General features: G+C 35.2%; 1 protein-coding gene across 1 annotated transcript in view; it reads right to left on the bottom strand.

Moving 5' to 3' along the window:
* The window catches only part of Cse1 (chromosome segregation 1), a 63,151-nt gene that overhangs the window by 27,865 nt on the left and 21,019 nt on the right, over positions 1 to 14,267 (bottom strand). The window contains exons 2-3 of the mRNA XM_067265054.1: positions 8,025 to 8,116; positions 56 to 201 (exon numbers count right to left, since the gene is read on the bottom strand). Coding sequence (XP_067121155.1) covers positions 56 to 201; positions 8,025 to 8,109 — 231 coding nt within the window. The 5' untranslated portion in view covers positions 8,110 to 8,116. The remainder of the gene's footprint in view (positions 1 to 55; positions 202 to 8,024; positions 8,117 to 14,267) is intronic.

Below are 14,267 nucleotides of genomic sequence, written 5' to 3'. Positions count from 1 at the left end.
CAATGTATTAATTACATTTAAAATCATAATTTAAAACATTTGATAATAAACTTACTATTCTCCAATTTCTCTTTACATAATTCTTGAAAACAATTGAACCAGCAATTCTAATTGTCATATCACAGTCACTCTTATCAACTAAATGCAATAATAATACTGGATAATTTTGATTTATTTCCACTGATTCAAGGAATTTTTCGGCTATTAATTAAAATAAAAATAATTTTATAAAATGTTTCAAAACAATTCATACAAGAAACAATTTTCTGTTAAATTTTTATTATATAAAAATATAATTATAACTTAATCTATTAAAAAATCTATTATCTTACAAATTTCTTACTCTAGATACTCTAGATTACTTTAGAACTACACAGAACTATTAAAATTAAGACAGCAAACATAAATTGATAATTTAAATTCTTTATAACAGTTGAGACAGCAAAATGTATTTTTGTAATAGTGAAATCACAAATTGATAATAATTATAAAGTAAACAATAACATATGATGACTTATTTTATTAAATTTTGAATTTCTGAAAGATTTTAAATCATTCATGGATACCTCTACAAAATACAGTGGATTTGCAAATACCGATAAAGTGAACTCTCATATTAAAGCAAATTTTGCCATTGCCCCAGCAAAATGCCATTGTCATAATGTTAATTTTCATGCAATAAAGCAAACAAAAGTTTTACCAGAATTTGCTAAACAACTGTAAATTGACTCCACAATCCTCAAAAAATAACCCCACTTCCAGTTACGGTTGCTTTTTACAGTTTTTACGTAAACAATAAAAATTAGTACCATAATAAATGTTCTATTTTGAGTAGAATAGATTTTTTTCATTGTAGTAAACAAAGACAGGTTTGATCTCTGATTGTAAAGTAATTCAAACAATTCTACTGTAAATAGGGTTAAAGTTTAAGGAAGTCCATCTCTTTAAATGGATGCAGTCCCATACAAACGCTAGTTTGCATATTGAGGAGTGCATACGGTGATGCCAGGTTTGGTTACTTTGACCAAATTTGGCTTGTTTTTTACTCTTTTGGCACCAAAAATATTTTCTACTTTTTCAAATAATCTTCAACAGAAAGAAATTATGAATTTCTTTTAGCTTTGCTTTGTTTAACCACTCTGATATATTACTCCACACTTAAATGGCAAATATCGTCTCCTCCTCATTTTGTTTGATTTGGAAGACCATTTAGAATGTTTGTTTTTGCTAATAAATTTCATTTTGTTTTTACTGTCACGACTAGGTGCATAGACAGATACTGGGCATTACTGACATCAATCTTTATTTGGGAATATCCTGTTGGCCGAGATGCGTTTCAGGCATAAGCCTCTCTTCTGTTGGCATTACTTCTGGGATAGCTTGTAAGGTGGTGTTAACTTGTATATATCTTGTTTAAAATTACTTATTTACAGTTAAAGAGTAAAACATTTTTAACTGAAAATAAGTAATTTTAAACAAGATGTATAAAAGTTAACACTACCTTATAAGCTATCCCAGAAGTAATGCCAACAGAAGAGAGGCTTATGCCTGAAATGCATCTCGGCCAACAGGATATTCCCAAATAAAGATTAATGTCAGTAATGCTCAGTGTCTGTCTATGCACCTAGTCGTGACAGTAAAAACAGATAAAAGAAGACACAGTTTCAATACTTTTTTGTTTTAATGTATATTGTATTTAATGTAATGTATTTTTAATTTTATGTAATTGTTTTCTTTCTTTCTATGTACTTTGTCTCGTTTTTTGTTAATTTTGGGAGTAGATAGCAATTGTCTTTTGAGACTTTTTCTGTTTACTTGAAAAAATAAATAAATAATGTATGTAACATGTATAAATATGTTAATTTAAAAAATGTTCTTTTAACTCATTTAACTTGTTTCTTAAAAAGATGAAATTTAAATTTACTAAAAAATAGATCAATAGAAAAGAATGGTTATTTTAATAAATAAAACAGTAAAAAAAATTTTGTTTTCGTCTATTATTGATCTCTTATTTTGTTACCCAGATGTCTGGCACCCAGTTAGCAGTAGCCCAGTTGACAGTGTCCCCAGGTAATGCCATAAGAATTTTCAGTCTACTTGTTGTTTGAGTCTTAGATTGCCAGACATACCTATATAACACAGCCAAAGACATTACACAGCTGATGGAGTATGACAAATGCCACATCATCAGAACTGAGGGATGAAGAATGGGCAATTCATCAAATTGCCCAATATGTAGGTCATTCTGTTTGTTTGTTAAGTAATGGCAATGCAACACTTGGTCGATCTGCCTAGGGGGATGCCTTCCAGGAGGTCTTTTAAGGAAAACTGGCTCCTATTTAAGCATTACAATCTTGGAAAAAACCCGGAAAACTCCACGTGGCCAGCCCGTTCGAGTGAGGCGCAAACCCACGACCAAACTCCCAGTGTTCAGAGTACAAAGACAGTTTGGCCACTGGCGGGCCGTAGGTCATTCTGACTTGACTGTAAGATAGTGTTGGGCAGTGGACATGTCAGACAAATGTGGCACACAAATAGTGGCCAGACTTTGGATGACTCAGACTAATCACCAAGAGAGATCATCACCTGATCATGAGACAAGCACAAACAACTGCAATAGTGTTCTTGTCCACTATCCAAAGAAGGTGGAAGCCTTCCTATAGAATCCAGTCTCTTCCCTTAACACTGGCACATAACAGATGCAAATTTGCATGCATGATGACTACTACACATCCTACCATTACCACCCTAATATCATTGGCTTTGATTGCAGTGGTTTTGTCATAGAGAAGAATGATATAAATTGGCAGTGTCTTTAGAAACAAATCCCAGTTTGTTTGGGAACAAACCATCACTGTGTTAGCATGTGGAGAACCTCTGGCAAGTACACTTCAATCCTGTCTTTACTGTTGAGCAAGATACTAGAGTGTTAGTCTGGGAAACCATCTCATATGACAGTCAATTATCTCTAGTAGTGGCGCAAGAGACATTGATGGCACAGTAATACATTCAGGAAATCTTGCATCCTCATGTGTTGCCTTTTATGGTCTGATTGCAACAGCCATTTTCTAGCAAGAGAATGTTTTCATGTTTTAATTTTTATTAGTGCATTTAACTGTGTTATTTTTATCTTAAATTATGTGTATTTGCTGTTTTAAGTAAATCAAAATGGGTATTGCTTAAGGTCTGGAAATAGATTAATTTGCTTTCCATTATTTCTAATGGGAAAAATTGCTTTGGACTTTGAATGATTCATAGCTCAAACAGCCTCCTGAAATAAATTAAATTTGAAGTACAAGGCACCAATGTAATGTAATAATATGGGACATTGTCAATAGATGCAAGCAGAATACAATATTGTGGACTATCTCTGGTTTATCCAGAAGAAGAAAGATAGACATATAGAAAACATATATACATGAAAAAATCAAAAAACTAACTTGTAAGTAGTACATTTTTGCCTGAGTATAATGTTGCAGCTGTAAGAATACTGTTTTCTCTTGGCTCAATACCAATTTTGAACACATGACTTTATAACCAAGGATCTAATAACAAAAATAAATACAATACAGTATATCACAATTACTTTGGTTAAAACTAATCCTTTGATTTCCCTATGGAGTGCTAAACCTAATTACCAGTTGGCTTTGAAAAAGGTCAAAGAGAAGTTCTACCCCACACAAATGATCAGGAAACTTATGTGTGTGTACTATATCAGCTGATAGAAAACAACAAACTGATACTGTATGTAGATATGTCTTTTGATTTATACTGTTAATATTGTTGTAAAAGTATATATAATGTACAGTACAATAAACAAAATGTAATGTATGGTAGATCTAAACTGTTATTTATGTTGTTAACAAATTTTACAGATTATCTGAACCAGATAAACAGATATTGGGACAATGAATGCCGCTTCCTGAACATGACAGGACGCATCTTGTTTTCGTGGTAACTAACAGCAGATCTAAGCTGCTGGAACACAGGAGCCCCAATGCACTTCAGACCAGATGGGGCATCCGCGATTGACATCACGTTTTGCACCCCGGACCTGATGGGATCGGCCACTTGGTCCCATGAGACCGATACCCTCACGAGCGATCACGCACCGGTCCTTCTAATGGTGCTCCCTCCAGGCGCCCCAGGTCCACCCAGCCCGACTAGACTACTCCACAGCACGGACTGGCGTCAGTACACTGATTATCTTCAATAAAACTGGTCAAACCCCTCTGAACTACCAGGATTTCATCCATCAGATCCGAGCGGTGGAGAAAACCCATACGATTACCCAGCAAGTAAGCCCGCCTACGTTTTCTCCATGGTGGACTCAATACTGTCTCCAGCTACAGGCGAAGAAACGAAGAGCTTTTCGGAAAGCCTAGCAGCAGGCGTCCCTCCTGTGGTGGGCAACATATAAGAAGCTCGGCGCCATCCTTTGTCGCACGGTTCGCCAGGCTCGCCGAGAGTGGTGGGGAAGAATCTGTGCCGCCCCCTTCACTCAGAACACCCTCTACAAGATTTTCCGGCGTCTGCGCACCCCGCTCAGCCCAACTAACTCCCACTTTATTCTCCACAATCTTCACGTCTTGACAAACCCGATCCACCAGGCAGAGGCCCTCGCAAAATTTTTTGGCAAGCTGCGACCCACCGGGGCCTATGCACCACTCCCAAAGCCGAGCCAAATGAACTGCAGGACAACAGACCACCCTTCAGTACAGCTGAATTACAATGGGCACTGAGACATCTCAGAACAAACACGCCGGGACTGGACAGGCCCAGGCCCTGAAATACCTCCCTCCTCTTACACCTCCTCTTACAACACTTTAACGAGATATGGCAAACCGGGACGTGCCCCAGAGATTGGAAGACAGCCACCATGATTCCGATTGCCGAACCCAACCATCCAGCAACAAGCTGCTCGTCATACCGCCCCATTTTGTTAACGTCGCAGGTTGCTAAAACCTTTGAGTGACTCTTACTACAAAGGCTCCTCATGCAGCTCACCAACAAAAACATCATCCACCCCAACCACTTCGGCTTCCTCCCATACAGAGGAGTCGAGGAGATACTGAGCAATTCATCACCACATCACTATCACCAGAGCAAGATGACATTGGACAATCTTAGTCGCCTTGGACCTGGAAGGCGCATATGACTCGGTGAATCAGAATGGCCTACTGGCGAAGCTATCGAACATCGGCGTCAGGGGCCGCTCGCTCAAATGGCTACATTCCTTTCTCCTACAGCAAACCTTCCAGGTCTGCTGGCGTGGCGTCACATCAGCACCTCACCCCTTCTTCCACAGGGTCCCACAAGGCAGCATTTTGGCACCCTTTCCATTCACTTGCTACATGAGTGACTTATGGGAAGTGCTCCCAGACAACATCATGGCAATAGTATACGCTGACAACCTCTTCATCATCGCCTCAAGCACACAACACACACAGGCCATTGCTTGCACCCAAAGGGCTTTAGTCCATCTGGAGCAGTGGGCCTCCGCCTGGAGCCTAATGTTATCAGCCTCAAAAAGTGCAATACTGGACTGCTTGCCGAAACACCGTCGCCCGCCAGTCTCGCTGTCCCTTCAGACGGGGCAAATTCCACAGAAGAGCTCCCTCCGCATCTTAGGTCTCCACTTCACACCCTCCTTGACTTGGATGACCCACAAGATCTACTTGAAGACAAAGTTAGCACGAGCAGGCGCGTATCTCAAATACTTTGCAACTCGACAGAATGGAGCCCAGACAGGAGACCTCCTCAGGTTATGCTACACGACCCTGAGCCCAATGGCCAAGTTTGGTGCGCCAGACACTCCATGCAGCCCTCTGTACTGCCTTGGGGGTCCCACTGACAACCCCCAAACTGTCTTTGTACGCTGAAACAGGGTATATTCCCTATAAGACAAGGTTACGCATACAGGCCATGTCACACGTTGCCACTCACCTCGCGTGCGGCCCGTATAGCCCGCTGTACAAGCTTTACAAGACAGCAGACAGTTTGGCTTACTACCACTGGTGGACATATCAGGAGCCATACATAACGAGAGCCCTCTCCTTAGCTCAACAGACTGGCCTACCTTTATCAAAGGTCTATCGTCAAAATCACTCCCCTCCAGATGCAACAGGGCTGCACTCGCTTATTCATCTAAACACTTTCTCGACAGCGACGCCCAGCCTACCAGTAATCATCAATGCCTGCTTTCAAGAGGAGGTCACCACCCGCTGGGAAGACTGGGAGCTCATCGGAGTGGACGCGTCTAAAACACCTGTTAACCACTTGGCGTCCGGACCTGAGTTAACTCGGGCAAGTTTCATAGCGTTACAAACAAAACGGTACTTTTGGCCCGGAAATTTTTTTTTTTTTTTTTTTTGCATCTTTGGAATGTTTTCTGTCTCCAAATTTTTTGAAAAATTTTTACCCGCGCTGAAAAAATTTTATTGCGATTTTAATTAACCTTTCATGACGCGCGATTAACGCTTAATTGTTTTTTTATGGGATTTTTTTTATAAAACTTCATTCATCCTTCTAAAGTTCTAGTGCGCCGATTTTACTTCTGTAAAGTTATTTAAAGCTATTTTCTGATGTCAAAAACAACATCCAATAGTTTTTTAATTTTTTTAATTAATAGATTTTATTATATATACGTTTAATTAAGTCGGGGGGGGGGTCGGAAATTTCAATTAAAATCGTAATTTTAAAAAAATATTTAGAAATATACCGCCATCTAGTATTCACCCTACTTTTTACCCTTCTCCTCCCGAGAGTTTCATGAGGAATGTCCCGCGAAAGACAACACCAGCTGTTCTCAAGGTCATCCAGCTGTGTAAACAATGACTCATCGGTGTCAAGTTTCGCGCTAAGGCGAGAAAAAGGAAATTGTACTTTGAAGCTTTTACTTTAAAATTAACACATTTCTTTCGTTTTTTTCAGTTTTAAGTATTTTTTATTGATTTTTATATAGAGTTCGAATTAATTCATACGCCAAGAGGTTAAAACAACGGCCGGGGTGGTCATCCCGACCCGGGGAATCAAGGAGACATGGCAAATTGACAACGGCTGTAGTGTTTTCAGTGCAGAGGCTCTAGCCATCCAGAGGGCTCTCCACATTTGTCAAGTCTCACAACGATTGACCGTTCTCCTCTCGGACAGCCGCTCTGTTCTTCAAGCAATGGCGACGGCAACCTATTCGTCCCAACCACTAATCATAGAAATGGCAGGAACGATCGCATCCTTCCCGATTGTATGGACCCGGGCCACGCGAGAATTCCAGCAAACGAAGAGGCAGACAAGGCTGCATGCTCTGGCCCCCAATAGAAACAATACGGCACCCATTACAACCGGATGACATTACCCGGACCATTCGACAAGCCACGATTCGGAACCTCACAGACGCGTGGACACCAACCCTGCGAAGGAAAGGGCGAGACCACCTCCGCCCATTCTCTAAGTGGCCATACCACCATGCCTCCTCTCGCTATATGGAAAGCTATTAGCCCGTTTCTGCACAGACACGGCCCCACTAAAGACCTTCCTTTACTCACGCCGCCTTAGCAACTCGCCGGCATGTCCTAAGTGCGGAGCAGATGAAACATCCCACCACTATTGGCTGCACTGCCCAAGCTATGACAAACCCAGACAAACCCTCTGTAAGACTATATCCATGAATCCGGCTCTCACTCGGACGTTAACCTCGATCTACTGGCCATCAGCCGACATACCGGCAAAACAACATATTTCAGCCTTGGAAGAATACATAAGGCAAATGGGCCGCTTTCTCTAACCACCAGGCGGCAGCACTTTGGAGAAAATAGCCTCAGTGGCTGGAATCTCCAGATGAACACAACAAATAAAGAAAAAAGAAAGAAAGATAAACAGGGTTCCACTGTACTGTTAAATTAAAACAGAAATGCATTAAGTTTATTTGAATATTTTAAAAATATAGTTTGAATGTTTATTTTATTCTAAATTAAATTATTAGAACCAGAAAATTATAATAGTCAAAACTATTCTTAAACACTTACCTGGCCTTCGAACTTCAACATTTGGAGACAAAGTCTCTTGAAGATAATTTGCCAAGGTCTTTAGATTGTTTTCATTAATTTCCATATTTGTTCTATAATAAATTATTAATATATAATTAAAATAAAAATTAATAACTTTTTAAGATTATTGATATTTTCATACTTTTTATTAATAATTACATTTTGCAATTTTCAATTTCTTACGTGATAAAATTATATGACAACTTTAAACTTTAGACAGTGTTTCATTATTATTTAAATAAAACAAACTTCACACTTATTTATATTAAATTCAACAAAAATGAAAGACCAATTTCAATAATCATTAAATAAATTTAGCTTATGTATGACTCATTTATGACATACTATTAATGCAAATCTATATATTGATATCCTAAAGTAAAAACATTAAATGCTTTAACTGAAAAAGTCAACTCTAAGGATAATTTTCAGTTAAAGCAATGATTCTCAAATTTTGGAAGATCCAAGACCCTACTACAGAGGCACCAAAAAATTATTATTATTGTTTATTTTCAAGTACAACTCTCATATATACTCTATATGCGATCAAGTACAATTAAAATTATTGTATTGTAAATTATCATTTGATGATGTAATAACTATAATTAATATAAAATTTTGACAGTCATTATAATTGTCAAGTTTTTATTTCATTTAGCAGTATCTCTGTTAGGAATCTCTGTATATTACTTTTGTTTGAAAAGTAGTTATGTATGATATCAAAATCTGTAAGAAAGCCTTGATATTATTAGAATAAAATACAGCCTAAAAAAGTTATAGTTTACAAAACTATAGGGTTCAAGTTTTTTTTCTATTCTTTTCAATCTTTCTAAAAAATTTGACAACCATAAAATTAAAACCAGTTGTTATTTTTAACTTTCTCCAGCTTATAGGAACTAAGAAAGCTAAAACTAGCTAATGGCATCTAAAACCATACTATGTACTGTACACTCATACTATTTACAAAGGCCCTTTTACAATTTATCTGATAGTATATCTTATGTATGTACAGCAACCAGACTGTTTGACTTAGTCAGATATCATATTTCCTTAATCTAATTTACTCAATTTTACTTGTACAAAATAAAGATCCATCTTAGAATCAGCAATATTCTAAAATAAGAGTCTCCAAAGTGATCAATATGATATTTTTGGAGGTAAATGGTTCATTAAAAATTATTTGTTCAATAGGTTATGTATATGACAATGTAGGAAATTTGTAAATTTGCACACTAAGTAGATCATTTCTATAAAAAATGTAAAAAATTTATACTGGCTGGCCATTTTAACTTTTATTAATAGTATTAGCAAAAATAAAAGAGGAAGATCAATAGAAGGTCGATGAATCTCTGAAGGAATCAACAGTCAAAAACCTTCGAAGATCCCTGATCTAAACAACAATCAGAAATACTGTGAGCAAACAAATAAGATTTTGTATGTATTATATAATAATATATATGTTTTATAATCATATATATATTTATGTTTCCAAGTGTCATTCACTGTGTAATTTTATGCCAATGTTAATCATGTGGTGCTGTCTTCTATCTACCTATTATAAGAAATTATTACTAGAAAGCAGAGGTTTTAAATATTTCCAGTAAACACTTATTATATTATTTATAATTTTATCACCACCACTAATAAATTTTTCCTACTTTCAATATTTTATGGTTATTTTCCAATATCATTCTGTAATGTCATGCAAATAGACATTATATGATAGTACTTCTTGGTGATTTAGAAAATATAAAACAGGCATGTTAATTAAATAAAACTATATTTCCTTACTGAAGAGACAATATAAAATAAAATAATCAACCATTCCAACTTCAGCAAAAATTCTTTAATCCTAAGAACGTTTTCAAACGCATTAAGCGTCCATCTTCAGTTACATCTTTAAATTAAATATGAAATTCGAACTAATATTAAATTCGAACAAATATTACATAAATTAACGGTACGATTACAATAAATAAATAAATACATAAAAAATAAAAAATAAAATAAAATAAAATAAACAGGATTATCGTAATTTACAAAATTATGTCAATATTTCATCAACAAATAAAAATAAAATAAAAATAAAACAAAAAATAAAAACGAAACTAAAAAACAACGTGCGGTTTAAACCAATCACGGATTATCGCTATATTTCTTTACAAATGCCTTCATCCGTCATTAAAGATTTAAAACAATATCAGCTCTAGGATTTATCGTACTTCTATGTTTAGCCCAAATCATCGCACAAAAATTTCCAAGCTGTGGAAAGCCCATCAGCGTCCCTATAATTAATGCATTGCGTACTTCTCTGCGCTCTGTGGATCTCCAATTTTTCGAAAAATTTTATTGCGTGTCTCGATCTAGTAGCCCTGATGATAGAGGCTTGGTCCCAAAAGACCGTGATGCCTTGCTGCTTAGCATAACTGGCCAGGACGGTACTATCAACTGATTTTTCCACCGATCGCTTGTGTTCATTAATCCTCTTTTTTAAATTTCTCAAAGTTGCCCCTATATATACTAATTTAGAATCGAACCTATGATCCCTTAATGGTATCGAATAAATTCCTGTTAGTGAGTTACGCTCATACTTCATCTTATCATTCCTTAAAAGCTTGTATATGGTCGGATTACGTCGATAAATAACCTGCAAATTCCTACTCTTGGAAATCCTTTTAACTAACGGCTTAAGAAAAGGAATGTAATCGAGGATCACTTTCTCTCTTGGTTGGTTTCTACTCCTCCCACTCGTTCGGTTATGGTGTTTCTTGATGAGAGCATCTATTTTTTCTGTTCTGTAGCCATGTTGCAAAGCCGTTGTTCGGATGTATTGTAGCTCTTTAATTGTATCTAAAACATTGGTGCAGTGTGTGTGCGCTCTCTGTATCCACGAGCGAAATACTGCCATCTTGATATGCCCCGGGTCTGCAGAGTTCCTAGGGATAACGATTGGGACTGATATCGGTTTCCGATAGACATTCGTGCAGATTTCCCCTCCTACACATGTTATAGTGAGATCCAAGAAATTAACACTATTATAACTTTGCTGATCTAACTCTAGAGTTAAACCATAGGGGTTTTGATTCATTAAATCTATAAACTTTTTGATGTTGCGATTGTCCTTCCACACGATAAAGATGTCGTCCACGTATCTCACGTATAATAAGATATCATCTCCTACTATCGGGAAAATACTGCTTTCTAGCTTGCGGAGTACCAATTCGCAGAGTATATAAGACATAGGGCTACCCATCGGTACTCCTCGCCCCTGTATATAAGTTTTGTCTCGAAGCCAAAGATTGCAGCATAAAATTGGAGATCCACAGAGCGCAGAGAAGTACGCAATGCATTAATTATAGGGACGCTGATGGGCTTTCCACAGCTTGGAAATCTTTGTGCGATGATTTGGGCTAAACATAGAAGTACGATAAATCCTAGAGCTGATATTGTTTTAAATCTTTAATGACGGATGAAGGCATTTGTAAAGAAATATAGCGATAATCCGTGATTGGTTTAAACCGCACGTTGTTTTTTAGTTTCGTTTTTATTTTTTGTTTTATTTTTATTTGTTGATGAAATATTGACATAATTTTGTAAATTACGATAATCCTGTTTATTTTATTTTATTTTATTTTTATTTTTTATTTTTATGTATTTATTTATTTATTGTAATCGTACCGTTAATTTATGTAATATTTGTTCGAATTTAATATTAGTTCGAATTTCATATTTAATTTAAAGATGTAACTGAAGATGGACGCTTAATGCGTTTGAAAACGTTCTTAGGATTAAAGAATTTTTGCTGAAGTTGGAATGGTTGATTATTTTATTTTATGGCATGTTAATTATTTTGAATCAAAATTTTCTATATGCAAAAGTTATTCCAATTTTGGGTAGCAAGTCTTTCTCCACTTACTTAATATAAGCCCATGTTCCTCAATTTATTTAGATTTTACTTTGCTTATTATAGTTCTAAATAAGCCTAGACCTTATTTTACTTTCATAATTGTATTATGCATGATGAAATATCTAACAAATGAAAATAATTGTTTTCTTTGTAAATATTACAGTAAAATATGTAAATAAACTTCAAATGTTAAACTTTGAAATAGTATTTTATTTATAATGCTTTAAAGATAATAATGTAATGCAGCATTAAAAGAAAAGTTATTGTATATACAAAAAGCTTGGAAATAAAGCTGTCACACATTACACGGCATTATTATTGTTTTTCTAACTTCTTGTTACTTAAACAAGATGAAAATACTAAATAGAAAACTTTATTGTAAATAAGGATAAAGAACTTTGACGTTTTCAAATAAAATTGCTGATTTTTTAAACCAAACGTCATTTCCAGTCTCTTAATTTTCCTAATTGTAAGTCTGGATGACAATATTTATAGATTAATTTGGTACTTTTGCAATAATAAGTTTGAAATGCTAATATGGAAAATAATCTACACATAGAATGTGTCTTGTATGTAAGATTATTAAAAGGATAAAAATAAATATTGAATTTTTGTTTCAATAGATATTTGATAAAGCAGTATAATAGACATAAAACAAAAATAATTTGTAAAGAATAGAACAGAAGCATCTAAAAGAATTTGGGCATGATTTAAGGAAATAAGAACTCCCAAAACAAATGGAAGCTGCATCAGATCGTGCTGAAATTAATGAAGCAATTATTAACTGTAATGGACCATTATCTTCCGTTAAAGTGCATTCGGAATCTGTTATACCAACGTATGATAATTTTACATTTTAAAGTCATTTTAGAATGAATTAATGATTTAGAATGAGAGAATAACTTTGTGATTGTTATAAGAGGCCTCAAAGTGCCATTTTCCCTCTGAAAAAGTGATAAAAGCAAGTTGAAATACAGAAGAAGTGAGTGCAATAGTGACAAAACAAAGTGAAAACATGGAAGGAAAACTCAGCAAAATAGCAGTAAAAGTTATTCTTTTTATTTTGTTATGGTTAAATACATTTTAAAAATTTCTATATATACTGTAATACAGTAGCCACTTTGTTATATCGCGGATTTGGATATATCACACTTTTTTGATCCTCCAAATTTTAAAAGCACTCGCGTCAATAAATTTTAAATTACCAATTGCCATTGAATTTCTATTTGCAACGAAATACAGTATTTTATTTCTATCACTGTCTTTGAAACTACCACTGAAGGTGAAACAATAAATTGGTCAATATCTAAATATGCAAAACAGGTGGACATATGAATAGTCATTTGTTTCCTTTTGATATTAAATATTGTTTATTTGTTAGTTTTAAGTAACCATCTCCTCATTTACAAGTTTCTGTGAATTCAAAATTTCACATAAAGGTGTGAAATTTTGAATTCACTGAGTAATTTGTGAGGAAAAGATTTCTTTAATTCTGAACTGAAAGTTTTTATACAGTAGTAACTTTATTTTGCTTTTTAGAGAATTTTTATTCTCTGTAATTTATAAGTTTTGATGGTTCTATTATATGTTCCATGTTTATTTTTTAAAATTATTGTTCTGATAAAAGATTAGAGGATAGAGATTGCATAGCATTTATAATTTCTTTAGTATAGGCCCAGAATTTTCAGTACTCGGTTATGCCGCCATCTTTCTTTGTTTCCCGACAAACGCGATATAACAAGAAGCTACTGTATTTCCAGTAAACCATGAATACTTAAAAAGTCTTTGACATCTGTAAATAATCAGTAATGAAAAATGATGTTCTTTCATTCTGATTATTCTGGATGTTTTCAGCTTCCTTCTTTTTTGGTTCCTCTTGATTTTGAACACTTAACACTAACAAGTATTATGATGCCCATACTTCTTTAATGTTCTTGCTGTTAACGGCCTTCTCCAGTGTTTTTTTATTTGCTGCTTTTAACAAAACTTGGCCTGTTGCATGTATTTCACTTTCTTCTGGTTTAAGCACTCTTTCCCACATTGACACTCTATCAGGAGGAAGTGTCCGGCACGAAACTGAAAATCTCCATTCCCAGCATTGCCATGAAAGAGAGTCAATGCTGATTTCACTAATTTGGCTATACTGGGACATCTATCATGATCACAAACAGTTTATTTTTTTAATGCTTCGAGACATGTAAATACTGATTTCAAAATAAATTAATAAATCTGAAATAAACATACTTCAAATAGTATAAGTAAAATAATGTTTTATTAATGATTTCATAAATAGGCCTAACAAGGTTTGATCAACC

This window comes from Centruroides vittatus, unplaced genomic scaffold, assembly GCF_030686945.1.
Source record: "Centruroides vittatus isolate TY-2023 unplaced genomic scaffold, ASM3068694v2 contig_1049, whole genome shotgun sequence".
Lineage (NCBI taxonomy): Eukaryota > Metazoa > Arthropoda > Arachnida > Scorpiones > Buthidae > Centruroides > Centruroides vittatus.
Note: the sequence above shows the minus strand (reverse complement) of the source record. Positions and strands in the feature narration are given on the sequence as shown.